This window comes from Mus musculus, chromosome 2, assembly GCF_000001635.26.
Source record: "Mus musculus strain C57BL/6J chromosome 2, GRCm38.p6 C57BL/6J".
Taxonomy (NCBI): domain Eukaryota; kingdom Metazoa; phylum Chordata; class Mammalia; order Rodentia; family Muridae; genus Mus; species Mus musculus.
Genome location: NC_000068.7, coordinates 152,423,648 through 152,435,776, shown reverse-complemented (window position 1 = coordinate 152,435,776; position 12,129 = coordinate 152,423,648). Strand labels below are relative to the sequence as shown.

The window sequence follows — 12,129 nt, the reverse complement described above, 5'->3', positions numbered from 1 at the left end:
TGCCCTGCACCACACACAAACAAGTTGTAAACCCCACTCCCACAGCTGACTCCCACCCTACTTCTTCACTCCTTGGCCGGCCTATCTAAAATGACCTCCTGCACTTCCCCCTGGGCCCCTTCAGGCTCCCAGCATTCGTCGTGGTCTCCTCATACCTGTATTATCAGGTGCTCCCTTATATTGCTATTATAATCTTGGGGGGTGTTTGGTTTGGTTTGCGGTTGTTGTTGTTGTTTGAGACAGGTTCTCATTCTGTAATCTAAGCCAGCCTTGAACTCACTATGCTGTGAGGCTGTCCTCCTGCCTCCAAATGCTGGGATTATAAGCATGAGCCACCACAGCCTCCGGCTTATCACTTCACATTTTATCTATGGTTAATCACTTGTCTCCCCCAGGCCAGACCCCAGCCCTATCTATCTCTCAGAACAGGACCTGACACATAGCAGGTGTTCAGTCGGGGCCTGCTGACTGACTGACTGACTGACTGACTGACTGAACGCTTACAAAAGACAGCCTGAAGAACTGCCGAGGGGTACGGTTTACTGCCACAATGCTCATGTCCACAAGTGTATCAAACAATGCCACAGAAACCCTCCTACAGTCAGGATAAAAAGAAAATCAGAAACAGGTCTTCCCACAGATGATCCACCCATTGAGACCACCTGGCGAAATGATGGGTTAAAGAGAAAAGCAATTTCAAAGCAAAGATGTTTTCCCTCTTTATTTTCTTTTTATATTTGATTGATTGATTGAGTGATTGTATATGAGTACACTATAGCTGTCTTCAGACATACCAGCTGTCTTCATTCCATTACCAATGGTTGTGAGCCACCATGTGGTTGCTGGGAGTTGAACTCAGGACCTCAGGAAGAGCAGCCAATGCTCTTAACTGCTGAACCATCTCTCCGGCCCCCTCTGTATTTTTATTTTTGAGACAGATTCTCATCATTTGACCCTTCCTGGTCTGGAACTCACTATGTCACCCTCTACTATCTATATAGTGAGTTAAGGCAAGGTAGGCTTCATGAGACTAGTTTTGGTTTTTTGGTTGGTTGGTTGGTTGGGTTTTTTTTAACCTTTAAAATGTGATTAAAATGATTACAGAAGCCATTAAAACAATGTATAAGAACGCTGGCCATGGTGGCACACACCTGCACTCCAGCACTCTGGAGGCAGAGATAGGAGGACTGTGAGTTCAAGGCCAGCCTGGGTTACTCAGTGAGACCTGGCCTCAGTAAGTTTAAATAAATAAATAAATAGCATAAGAACTTAGAGTTGGCCACAGTGGTATTCGCTGGTGTGGAGGTTTTGGAAGCAAGCTTCCCAGGCACTGCCCCCAAACAAGTGGGGCTCCTTGAGAGGCAATGCACTGCCCCACTAAGACAAGCCCAGAGAAGAAGGAAAGTCTAATTCTTTTGTCTAAACACAACAGCCCAAACTTAACTGCTTTGACCCCCACACCACTGATTTCTGGGTGTGTGACCTGGGACAAGTGATTTCTTTCCCAAAATGAGAATGGTTAAGTGTGTTCACGAGCTGGCTGTATGGCGGGAATAGACTGTTGCTACCCTCAGTGGTGCCTCAGTCAGCGAAGCTGCGGACTGTTTCCTGTCCCGTGCTTCTCTTACCCTCATCAGCCGGACCTTGGCCTGCACTTTCCCGTGGTGCGTTTGGTCCCTTCTTCGAAGTCCTCCTGAAGTCTTTGTTGAGTTTGCCATCTCTACAGAGACCTGGGACTGTACTGCTGAGGACACGGGGGAAAGGGTAGAGAGCGGGTGAGGGTGGATACAGGCCTGGGGCCAGGTCCCAGAGAGGCCCCAGGCCCCCTCATTACAGATTTACCCTGTGACCCTGACAAAGGATGAAACTGCTGCCCTCAAAGAAACCCCTAGCCACAGCCTGGGCCTCCAGACAGGGAAGGACAAGGCCAGGAAGGCAGTGATGTGGAGAAGTGACAGGGAGGGCCAGCAAAGGCAGACAGATGGCCAGGAACGGGACCTCTCCCCACAGGCCAACCACTCTCTCAACCAAAAAGGAAGTCAAGAACACCACAGCCACCATCATCCCAACCATAGCCAGGCGTGGTAGTACTCTCCTTTAATCCCACTTGGGAGGCAGAGACAGAAGACCTCTGTGAGTCGAGGGCAGCCAGGACTAGGAAGAGAGACCAATAAAATAAAGAACACCGCTCCCACCATTCTTCCAGCCCCACACCATGGATAGGGGCGGCAAGAACAAGTGAAGGATAGAGTGTCAGACAAACCCAGATCCTTGCTCTTCCCACCTGGCTGGCAAAAGATCAGGTGAGGTGGGAAGGAAGGACTTTCTAGTAGCTCTGTCATCTGGAAGGCAGTCTCCTGTCCCTTAGTCTCTCCTATAAGATGTGAACAGCCATGCCTGCCTCATAAGTGGGTCATGAAGGTTGGGTGTCACTTTGCCCTAAGGTGCCTGACACAGGACCTGCCATGCCTTCAAGGCTGGATACACACTCCTAGTTACTATGACAGCTAGTGATCACTACAGCTTTGCAGAACTCCAACCAGCCATCTCTGTGATACTACAAGAGGCATTTCAGACAGAGTGGAGAGCAGAGGCTTAGAACCTTGCTGGGGATGGATATAGCTCAATTGGTACAGTGCTGGCTCGGTACACACGGAGCCCTGAATTTAATCCTTAGTACTGTATAAACTGGGCATGGTGGTCCCAGCGCTCAGGTGGTAGAGGCTGGAGGATCAACAAATTAAAGGACAACTTAGGCTGCAAAGTAAGGAAGGGAGGGAGCGGGGGAGGGAGAAACCACGCTTCCTTTCAGATGGACGACTCTGTACCAACCGCAACCAACTTCTTGTCTCCAGCCTCAGTCAACAGACAACATCCCTACTCCACATGCAACCATACTAAGTATTTAACAGATCAAGATCCTTAATGCTGGGGAATTTTAGTATTAAGTGCTGAAAGATATGAGATGTTATTATATATATGCTAACTACAGGGATTGTTTTTCTTTCTTTCTTCCGTGTGTGTGTGTGTGTGTGTGTGTGTGTGTGTAGATTTTTGAGACAGGGTCTTGGACAAGCTACATAGCGATAGATAACTTTCTCCTAATCCCCTGGCATGATTAGGATCTGCCTCTCAAGTACTGGGGTCACAGACATGTGTTAAACTAAACTATTGGGACTTTAGAAGAATACACGTTTACTCACATGTACAAGTCTGGTGTCAGATACACAGAATTATTGCATTTTTGTTTTGTACTTTTTCGGATTTTTTTTTTTTGCGTGTGCAGCTGTGTTGGCATGTGTGGGGGTGGGTGTATGTGCAGGTGCATGTGTGTGAGCATGCATGAAGAGGCAGAGGTTGACATCAAGTGTTATCCTCATTAGCTTCCCCACCTTATTATAGCGAGACACACCCTCTCAACTGAACCCAGAGCTCACCAATCCAGCCAGTCTAGCTAGCCAGCTACAGAGATAGGCAGACCACTGGGGCTCGCTGGCTTCCAGCCTAGTTGAGAAAACTTGTTCCCCAGGTTCAAGGAGAGACCCTGCTTCAGAGGAGTGGGCGGAGTGTGATAGAGGACACTTAGCACACACTTCTCCATGTTTCCCACAGCTGTACACATCTGCCCACACATTCATGCACAAAAAATTTATATATATATAAAATCATCTTTTGTAGAAAAAGACACTGAGTTGTGTGGGAGTGTCACATGTAAATCATCATTTGAGTGAGATGTCTTTCTACAAACCACCAGCAACGTATGGCTGTCCCAGTTTTTCTTTACCAACATTGGGTGTTGTAGGACTCTCCCTTGGGGCATACGAACAAACAGCTGTTCATCCCACATAGGCACGGACGGCAAACCAAAGGAATGATTCTGCCCAATTCTAGCTGAGGGAACCAGTGAGTTTCTTGGGGCCACTTACAGGAGTGTGGGGGTGGGGGGTCACAGGAGCATAACTCAAAGCCCACCCCAGCGTGGGTGACAGATCATGAACACTGCATACCATAGCCTATGTGTGAGGTCAGGGGACCCTAACAACTGTCTGAAGATGCTTCTCTCCTTGTACCACGTGGGGCTGAGGGACTGAACTCAGGTCACCAAGCTTCTTAGCAAGCACCTCAACTGGTTGAGCCATCTTGCTAGCCCCTTCCAGATTGTTTTATTTTAATGGATTCTGGTATACCTATTTTTCCTCCCTGGAATGAGCTGATAGAGTAACATGTAACAAATTCCACACTTAGTCATAGGCCTTGTGGTGGTTTGAATCTGCTTGCCCCATGAGAGGTGGCACTGTTAGGAAGTGTGTTCCTGTATAGGGTTTTGAGGTTTCCTGGTGCCCCAACTCTATCCAGGATGGAAGAGAGTCTCCTCTGAGGAAGACAGCCTCCTCCTGGCTGCTTTCAGATCAAGATGTAGAACTCTCAGGTCTTCCAGCTCCAAGTCTGCCTGCATGGTGCCATGCTTCCCACTATGACGATAATGGACTGGACCTCTGAAACTGTAAGCCAGATCCAATTAAAAGTTTGCCTTTATAAGAGTTGCCTTGGTCACAATGTCTCTTCACAGCAATGGAAACCCTAACCAAGACAGGCCCCAAAGATATTTTTCTATTCTGCCTTTTTCTAAAAGTTGTACGGATTTGTGTTTCATTTTCTCTCACTTTATGCTTTTATTTTTAGTTAATTTTTCTTCATTTATATTACTTGTATGTATGTGTGCCTGATTATCTGTCTTTGTACCACACATATGCCATGTATCAGGAGGCCAGAAGATAGTGTCAGATACCCTGGAACTAAAGTTACAACTGAAGTTACAAGTGGCTGTGAGTTGTTTATTGTGTGTGCTGGGAACCAGGTCCAGGGCCTCTGGAAGAGCAGCAAATGCTCTTAACCACTGGGATACCTCTTTGGCCTCTCTCTCTTTGCTTTGTATTTTAAGATTGAGTCTTGCTAAGTTGCCCTGGAAAGCCTATAACTGACTGTCTTCCTACAAATTCTCAGGTAGTTAGGATTAGAGGGCTGTGCCACAGTCTAGCTTGGGCTACTGACTTTTTAAATATATATTTAATATTTCTCATCTACTCTGAGAAATGCATAATGTGTTTCTATCATGTCCACTCCCTCCTCCTCCCCACAACTGCTTCCAGATACTCTCTATGTCCTCCCAACTTCAACTTCATGTCTTTATAATTACTAATTACTGCTACCCATATATGCATGGGTGTGGGGCCATCCACTGAAGCACAAACAACCTCCAAGGGTACCAGGCATGCAAGTGGTCCATAGACATACATGCAGGCAAAACATCAATACACATAAAATAAAAATAATTTTTAAAAAAATCAAAGAGATGGTATGGGATGTAGCTCGGTAGCTATAGACCTGTTACCATGCCCATTTTCATATGGGTACTGGTGATCTGACCTCAGGTCCTAATGCTTCCATAGCAAATACAAAACCCACTCAGCCCCACCCCCACCCTAGCACTTCTTCAAATAAGGAATTTTCCAAAATATCTATTATTTCGTCTAGACTTGGTGTCAGAGGAAGGAGGATTTCTCTGAGTTTGAGACCAGCTTGAGGCTTTTCCTGTGTGTGTGTGTGTGTGTGTGTGTGTGGTACTTGGGGCAGACAGGGTATAGTATGACTTTTCCTAGAGAGGTGTGAACATTTAGACAGGACACCAAGCAACAAACCAGACACATTATTCTAACCAAGTCTAACCATTGGAACCAATGTTTTCTAGGGTTACTTGAAGGAGTTGTAGTTAAGGGTTACTTACAGTAGCATAGATGGCATAGATGACGCATAGGCAGCTGTATCCCCCAAAGCCTACCCAAGCATGAGTGAAAATTCACAAAAACTGTGTTCCTGGAGCTCCTTGTTTGCAAACAGCTCTTCCATTTCACTCTGGGAAGCTAGAGGAGGGAGGGCCTTGCAGCTTGTGTTTAGGGGCGATCCTGAGCCTGATAACTCCTTTCCTTCCTGAGCCCTGTGACTTTCCTTTCCTTCTCCCTCCATGCTTCTATTAGGAGGAAACAGCTACACAACCCAGGGGTGGCCCTTTGAAGCTCAAGCTGCCCCCTTCAACTCATTATCTACTGCCTCAGCCCCTTGAATGCTGGAGGGATTACACATGTGCACCACCTTGCCTATCCCACAGTCCTTTTTCACAGTGAAAATGTTTAAGGCTCAGAAAGATGAAGGACTCTTCCAAAGTGAGTGAGCAGCACTGCCAAGATGCAAACCCACATTTGCCTGAGCCAAGACCTCAGAATTTCCCTGGAAAGGTTAACGACGATGTGCTAAAGATGATTCTATACATTCCCCCAGACTGTTTGCTCCCCTCCTGGACATAGAGCCAGACAGTTCCCAGCTTCCCAGTCAGGGATGGTTATGTGATGGGAGTTACAGCTCCTGGAAGGAATACAAGTGGTGTCACTTCAGGTCTGGATCCTCTTGTCCTTGCTTTCTCTTTCATCTCTACCAGCAGAGGACCTCAAGGGCTTACCAAAGATTAGATCTATGGGGTGCAAGGAGCCTACATTCCTAAATCACTGAATAAAGCAGACCATACTTCTACAAATGCATTGCTGGGAAATGAATTTCCATATACTGATACTTGAAAATTGAAGGCTATTTGTCACACCAGTAAGCCTACCATAATATGAATGGTGTGCCAAGGGCCAAAGGCAGCCACTATAGCTTATCCCCAGCATCCACAAACTCTCCCAAGAGCCTCTGCCCACCTGGTTGGATTTTATTCAGATTCTTCGTCTTGCTTTTGTTGCGGCCTTTGACTTGTCGGAGGGGAGGCAGAGTAGATGGCTTCAAGTTCTTCTCTGGCCCCTGTCAGGGAACACAATACCACCATACATAACACAGTGAGTCAAAGGGTTGATGGGTTCAACTCTGACTTGCCCTTTCAGGGGATCTGTATCCTAAAGTGACCTGAACTCTAATGTGAACCTCCTAACACAACCTAACTCCCTGAGTTGGTGCAAGAATTCTGAGGAGGATTTGAAAAGGCTGCAGTAGTCTGTGAGTACTAACCATCACTTTTGTCTGTTTTTATCAGCCAATCAGAACCAAGGCTGCAAGGCACTAAAGAAGCTGAAGAGGGAGCTGGTGAGATAGCTCAATGGGTAAGAGCACCCGACTGCTCTTCCGAAGGTCAGGAGTTCAAATCCCAGCAACCACATGGTGGCTCACAACCATCCATAATGAGATCTGACTCCCTCTTCTGGGGTGTCTGAGGACAGCTACAGTGTACTTTCATATAATAAATAAATAAATAAATCTTTGGGCTGGTGAGATGGCTCAGTGGGTAAGAGCACCCAACTGCTCTTCCAAAGGACTGCTCTTCCAAAGGTCCAGAGTTCAAATCCCAGCAACCACATGGTGGCTCACAACCATCTGTAACAAGATCTGACGCCCTCTTCTGGAGTGTCTGAAGACAGCTACAGTGTACTTACATATAATAAATAAATAAATCTTTAAAAAAAAAAAAAAAAAGAAGCTGAAGAAACAGAAAGCAAGAACCACCCTTTGGCAACCTGAGTCACAGTAAGCAAGCAGCCTGATTCACCCTTATGTTCTGATCAGGGAAGGAGTGGCCTTAAGTGAGGCTCGATGGGCTTAGCATTCAAGCCCAGAGCGCAACACGCAGTTATCACCATGGGAGTTGAAGGCAGGTAGAACACAGGGTCGTGGAGACCCTCAACCACCACCACTCACCCACCCGAACAACAATCTGCTCTAACCTTTCCCGAACTCACCAATCTCACAGGTACTTGAAACTTGTTCCCTGAGAATTGAGGTCTCGAGGTTTGTCTGGAAAGAGTTGAGAGTGGGTGGGAGAACTTCCATTATTCCCCAGCCCAAGCAGGGATCCAGCAGCCCCACTTTACCAAAGCAAACCAGGAGCTGGAGCCTGGAAAGCAACGGTTGAGGGATGGAGCCCACACATGCGCTCCCCCCCCCCTTAGCCTCCATGCTCTCTGCGTACTTCTGTGCCATTGGGGAAAAGAATCCAGGTCCTCTGGGTATAGGCTGTCTCCAGATACCGGTGAGGCTTCTGCCGCCTCTTGTCTAAGAACGGATCCCAAGGAGACTAGGCGAGCTTTCTGCTGGCAGCGTCTGGTCTCCAAGGAAACGACAACCTTGGAACGCAGAGAGAGACCTAGCCAGGCAAGACTGCAGAGGCCCCACGGAGTTCCAACATATTTTCAAACGTCTTCTCTTTACCTCCACTTTCATCCAACTTCCATCACTTGTTTCTCGTATTCACTCCCGACTTTGCTTCCTATTTCATCGAATATATCGTGGAGATTAGAAAACATGACATGTTCGTCTCACGAACACTCCCCCATCCTCCGTCCCCACCCCCACCCCGACTCTCCCACATACACTTGTATCACCGTATTCATGGATCAATCACCACCCAGGACCAGTTCCTAAATTTCCACTCCAAATCCCATACACTCCCACTCTCTCAAAGATATCTGAGCAGAACGAAATCAAGTTAGCCCACTTTCCATCATGGATTGCAGGGGAGATCCCAGAGTGAAGGGAGGAGATGATAGGGGAGAGGTGGGGGTACATATATATGATCGCGGTACATTCTGTGCATCTATGAAGCCTCAAAGGATAAATTTGGGAGGGGGGAACTACACACACACACATATATAGAAAGAGAGAGACAGAAACAGACAGACAGAGATAGTAGGGTTCTTACTGTGTAACTCTGGCTTATTTGGAACTCACTGTGTTAGGGTTGCCTAGAACTCACAAAGATCCTCTGCCCTGCTATTATTATAGGCTATGGTCCAACTAATTCAACAATGCCTGGTGTGAGCAAAAAGTCCAAGAATCTAGAAGTTGCTGGGTCCATAATGTTGGATGTCTCAGCTGGTGCTGGAATCCCACCAGCATTAATGCCAGTGAAAGAAGGAACAGAATTGCTAGCAAGGGGCCAGCAAGCAATGAGCAAAGGCTCCCTCCTCCTCTGGGCTGCCGGCAGAAGGGGTGGCCCAGATTAAAGGTGTGTCTTCTTCCCTCCTCAAAACCCAGAGTAGACCTGGATCTTGCTACTTCAAATTAAGAAAAGGAAAGAAAAAAAAAAAAGGGCTGGTGAGATGGCTCAGTGGGTAAGAGCACCCGACTGCTCTTCCGAAGGTCAGGAGTTCAAATCCCAGCAACCACATGGTGGCTCACAACCATCTGTAATGAGATCTGACGCCCTCTTCTGGAGTGTCTGAAGACAGCTACAGTGTACTTACATATAATAAATAAATAAATCTAAAAAAAAAAAAAAAAAGGAAAGAAAAAGAAAAATCCTCACTGGTGTGCCCCCCATTTTTGGATTTTAGTTAATTTTAGATGTAATCAAACTCAAAAAAACAATTTTAAAATAACTACAAAAGAACAAATGATATAAAAATCTCCAAAACGCCAACAGAAGGATGTTACTGTAGAACACTAGGGGAAAGCTCCTAACTTTCCCCACCCTCTGTAGATCATAGGTGCTAGCAGGACTGTTGGGGTCTGGGAGTTGCTACACAAACCATGCATACACCAATCTCAAAGAAGAACAATTTGTTGAATACACACCATAATACTGGACATCCAGGCCCACAAGAAGGGAAAACCCTAATTGTGCACCAACCTGTCCTCGGGGCACGCTTTTTATATGAAAAACCATGTGCAAAAATTCCGAGGCAAGCCGTACAAGAAGTGGTACAACATTTTTGTCTATCTAGACAAGTATTATCAGCTAACCTTTAAGCTGATTGGTCCTGGGTGAGGTACAGGGGATGGTGGACAAGTGGTAAACGGGGATTTCAGAACACTGAGATAACAGTAGTACGAGGGATTCAACCATAACTTTTTGGCTTATTAGTAGCATTCTTCAGTATCAGCTTTTGATAATTACTTCTGGGAAGTGGAGTCTAAGAGCCTGAACTTAATTTTGCCTCATGAGCAAAATGGAGACTGAATATAAAATGGCTGCAGTTATGTTAAAAGGAGCAGGTCTCAACAAGGCCATGGCAGCACTCGCCTGTAGCCCCAGCACTCCACAGAGAGGGGCAGGAGGATTAAGGAGTTCAAGATCATCTTTATCTACAGAGCTGAGCTGTGTGACCACGTGAGATCCAGTCTCAGGGGGAAGAGAGAGAGAGTGTGTTTTCAATGGCATACTCACCATGGTAGACAAAAGTTACTGTTAGAGAGAGGGGGAAAAAATGAACCTGGGTGTCCTAAATATCAAGGTGTGCCTCAGAGCTCCTAGAGAAATTAAGGAATCACTATGCCAAGTGTCTCTGTTCCATTCATAAGGCCTACTGTACCACAGGAGCTCACCAGTGCAAAGAAGTTAACATCTAATAAACCAGACAAGAGGCTGGTGCAGTCTGCAGTCTGTAAAGTTGCTTGCCATCAAGTCTGACGACCTGAGTTCTATCCCAGGACTCATAAGGTAGAATGAGAAAATCAATTCCCAGAAGTTGTCCTCTGACCATCACATATGTAAAGTCACACACACACACACACACACACACACACGCACGCACACACACTGGCCAAGGAGAAAAAATCTATTTATAGTTTAGGGAAAAGCTGTAAATACTTTTTTGAAAAAAACATTATAGAACAAGCACAGTCATACATACCTGTGATTTCAGTGGTTAGACAGCTGTGGTGACAGGTGCCAAGTTGTAGTGGGACACACCCTTAAATCCCAGCAGAGGGCTGGCAAGATGGCTCAGCGGTAAGAGCACCAACTGCTCTTCCGAAGGTCCTGAGCTCAAATCCCAGCAACCACATTGTGGCTCACAACCATCTGTAATGGGGTCTGACACCCTCTTCTGGTGCATCTGAAGACAGCTACAGTGTACTCATGTATAATAATAAATAAATCTTTTAAAAAAAAATCCCAGCAGAGGCAGTTAGATCTTTGAGTTTGAGGCCAGCCTGATCTACAGAGTGAGTTCCAGGACAGCCAGGGCTACACAGAGAAACCCTGTCTTGAAAACAAACAGAGCTAAGATAAAAAGCAAAAGAAAGAAAAGAAAGCTGAGGCAGGAAGCTAGAGATGGCTCCAGGCCTCTTGCAGAGGACTCGGGCTTGATTTCCAGCATCCACATAGTGAGTAACAACAATCTGTAATCCTAGAATTCCTGTCCCAGGAGACATCATCTGACCTCTGCAAGTACAAGCATGCACATGATGCCCATACTTACACACCAGCAAAACACCTGTATACATAAAATAAAAACAAATATTTAAGAGAGAAAGAAAGCTGAGGCAGGAGAATGGAGTTTCAGGCCAGCCTCAAGAAAAAAAGAAAAGGGGGGGGGGGGGGCTGGTGAGATGGCTCAGTGGGTAAGAGCACCCGACTGCTCTTCCAAAGGTCCAGAGTTCAAATCCCAGCAACCACATGGTGGCTCACAACCATCTGTAACAAGATCTGACTCCCTTTTCTGGAGTGTCTGAAGACAGCTACAGTGTACTTACATATAATAATAAATAAATCTTTAAAAAATATTTTAAAAAATCAAAATAAATAGCTATGCATGGTGAAGAATGCCTGTAAGTTCCAAAACGTGGGAGGCAAATGAAGGAGAGTTAGGAGTTCAAAATCACCCTGAACTATAAGAGATTTGAGACCACCATAGGACTCTGTATATATAAAAGTAATACATTTTAAAATCTACTGCAGAGGGTAGGGGTAGAGCAGTGCCCTAGTATACACAGACCCTGGTCTCAATCTTTAAGCATCACAAAAATGAAAAAACAAAACAGCCGGGCATGGTGGCACACACCTTTAATCCCAGCACTCAGGAGGCAGAGGCAGAGGCAGGTGGATTCTGAATTCAAGGCCAGCCTGGTCTACAGAGTGAGTTCCAGGACAGCCAGGGCTATAAAGAGAAACCCTGTTTAAAAAAAAAAGAAAAGAAAAGAAAAGAAAAGAAAAGAAAAGACAAAGGAAACAAGAAACAAAACAAAGAATGCAGAACATTTCCATGTTGTCAGGAACAGAGGAAGTCTCAAGTGCCTATGTGTCCCAGGCTGTCCTAGAACTCAGAGATCTGCTTGCCTCAATCTCTTGGGATTAAAGGCTATGAC

The 12,129-nt window shown here is 46.0% G+C and overlaps 1 protein-coding gene across 8 annotated transcripts in view; it reads right to left on the bottom strand.

Annotated features, from left to right (window-relative positions):
- The window catches only part of 6820408C15Rik (RIKEN cDNA 6820408C15 gene), a 28,750-nt gene that overhangs the window by 8,560 nt on the left and 8,061 nt on the right, over nucleotides 1-12,129 (bottom strand). For 4 of the 8 annotated variants that reach the window (NR_110367.1, NR_110368.1, NM_177656.4 and 1 more), the window contains exons 2-5: nucleotides 8,012-8,308; nucleotides 7,782-7,836; nucleotides 6,753-6,852; nucleotides 1,629-1,741 (exon numbers count right to left, since the gene is read on the bottom strand). Coding sequence is in view for 5 of the 8 variants with exons in the window: in NM_177656.4 (NP_808324.1) it covers nucleotides 1,629-1,741; nucleotides 6,753-6,852; nucleotides 7,782-7,836; nucleotides 8,012-8,022 (279 nt within the window). In the remaining 3 variants the exon portion in view is untranslated. Of the gene's footprint in view, nucleotides 1-1,628; nucleotides 1,745-6,752; nucleotides 6,853-7,781; nucleotides 7,837-8,011; nucleotides 8,309-12,129 lie in introns of those variants that run through there. The other 4 variants (NM_001289738.1, XM_006499316.4, XM_011239479.3 and 1 more) reach the window with 2 other exon arrangements.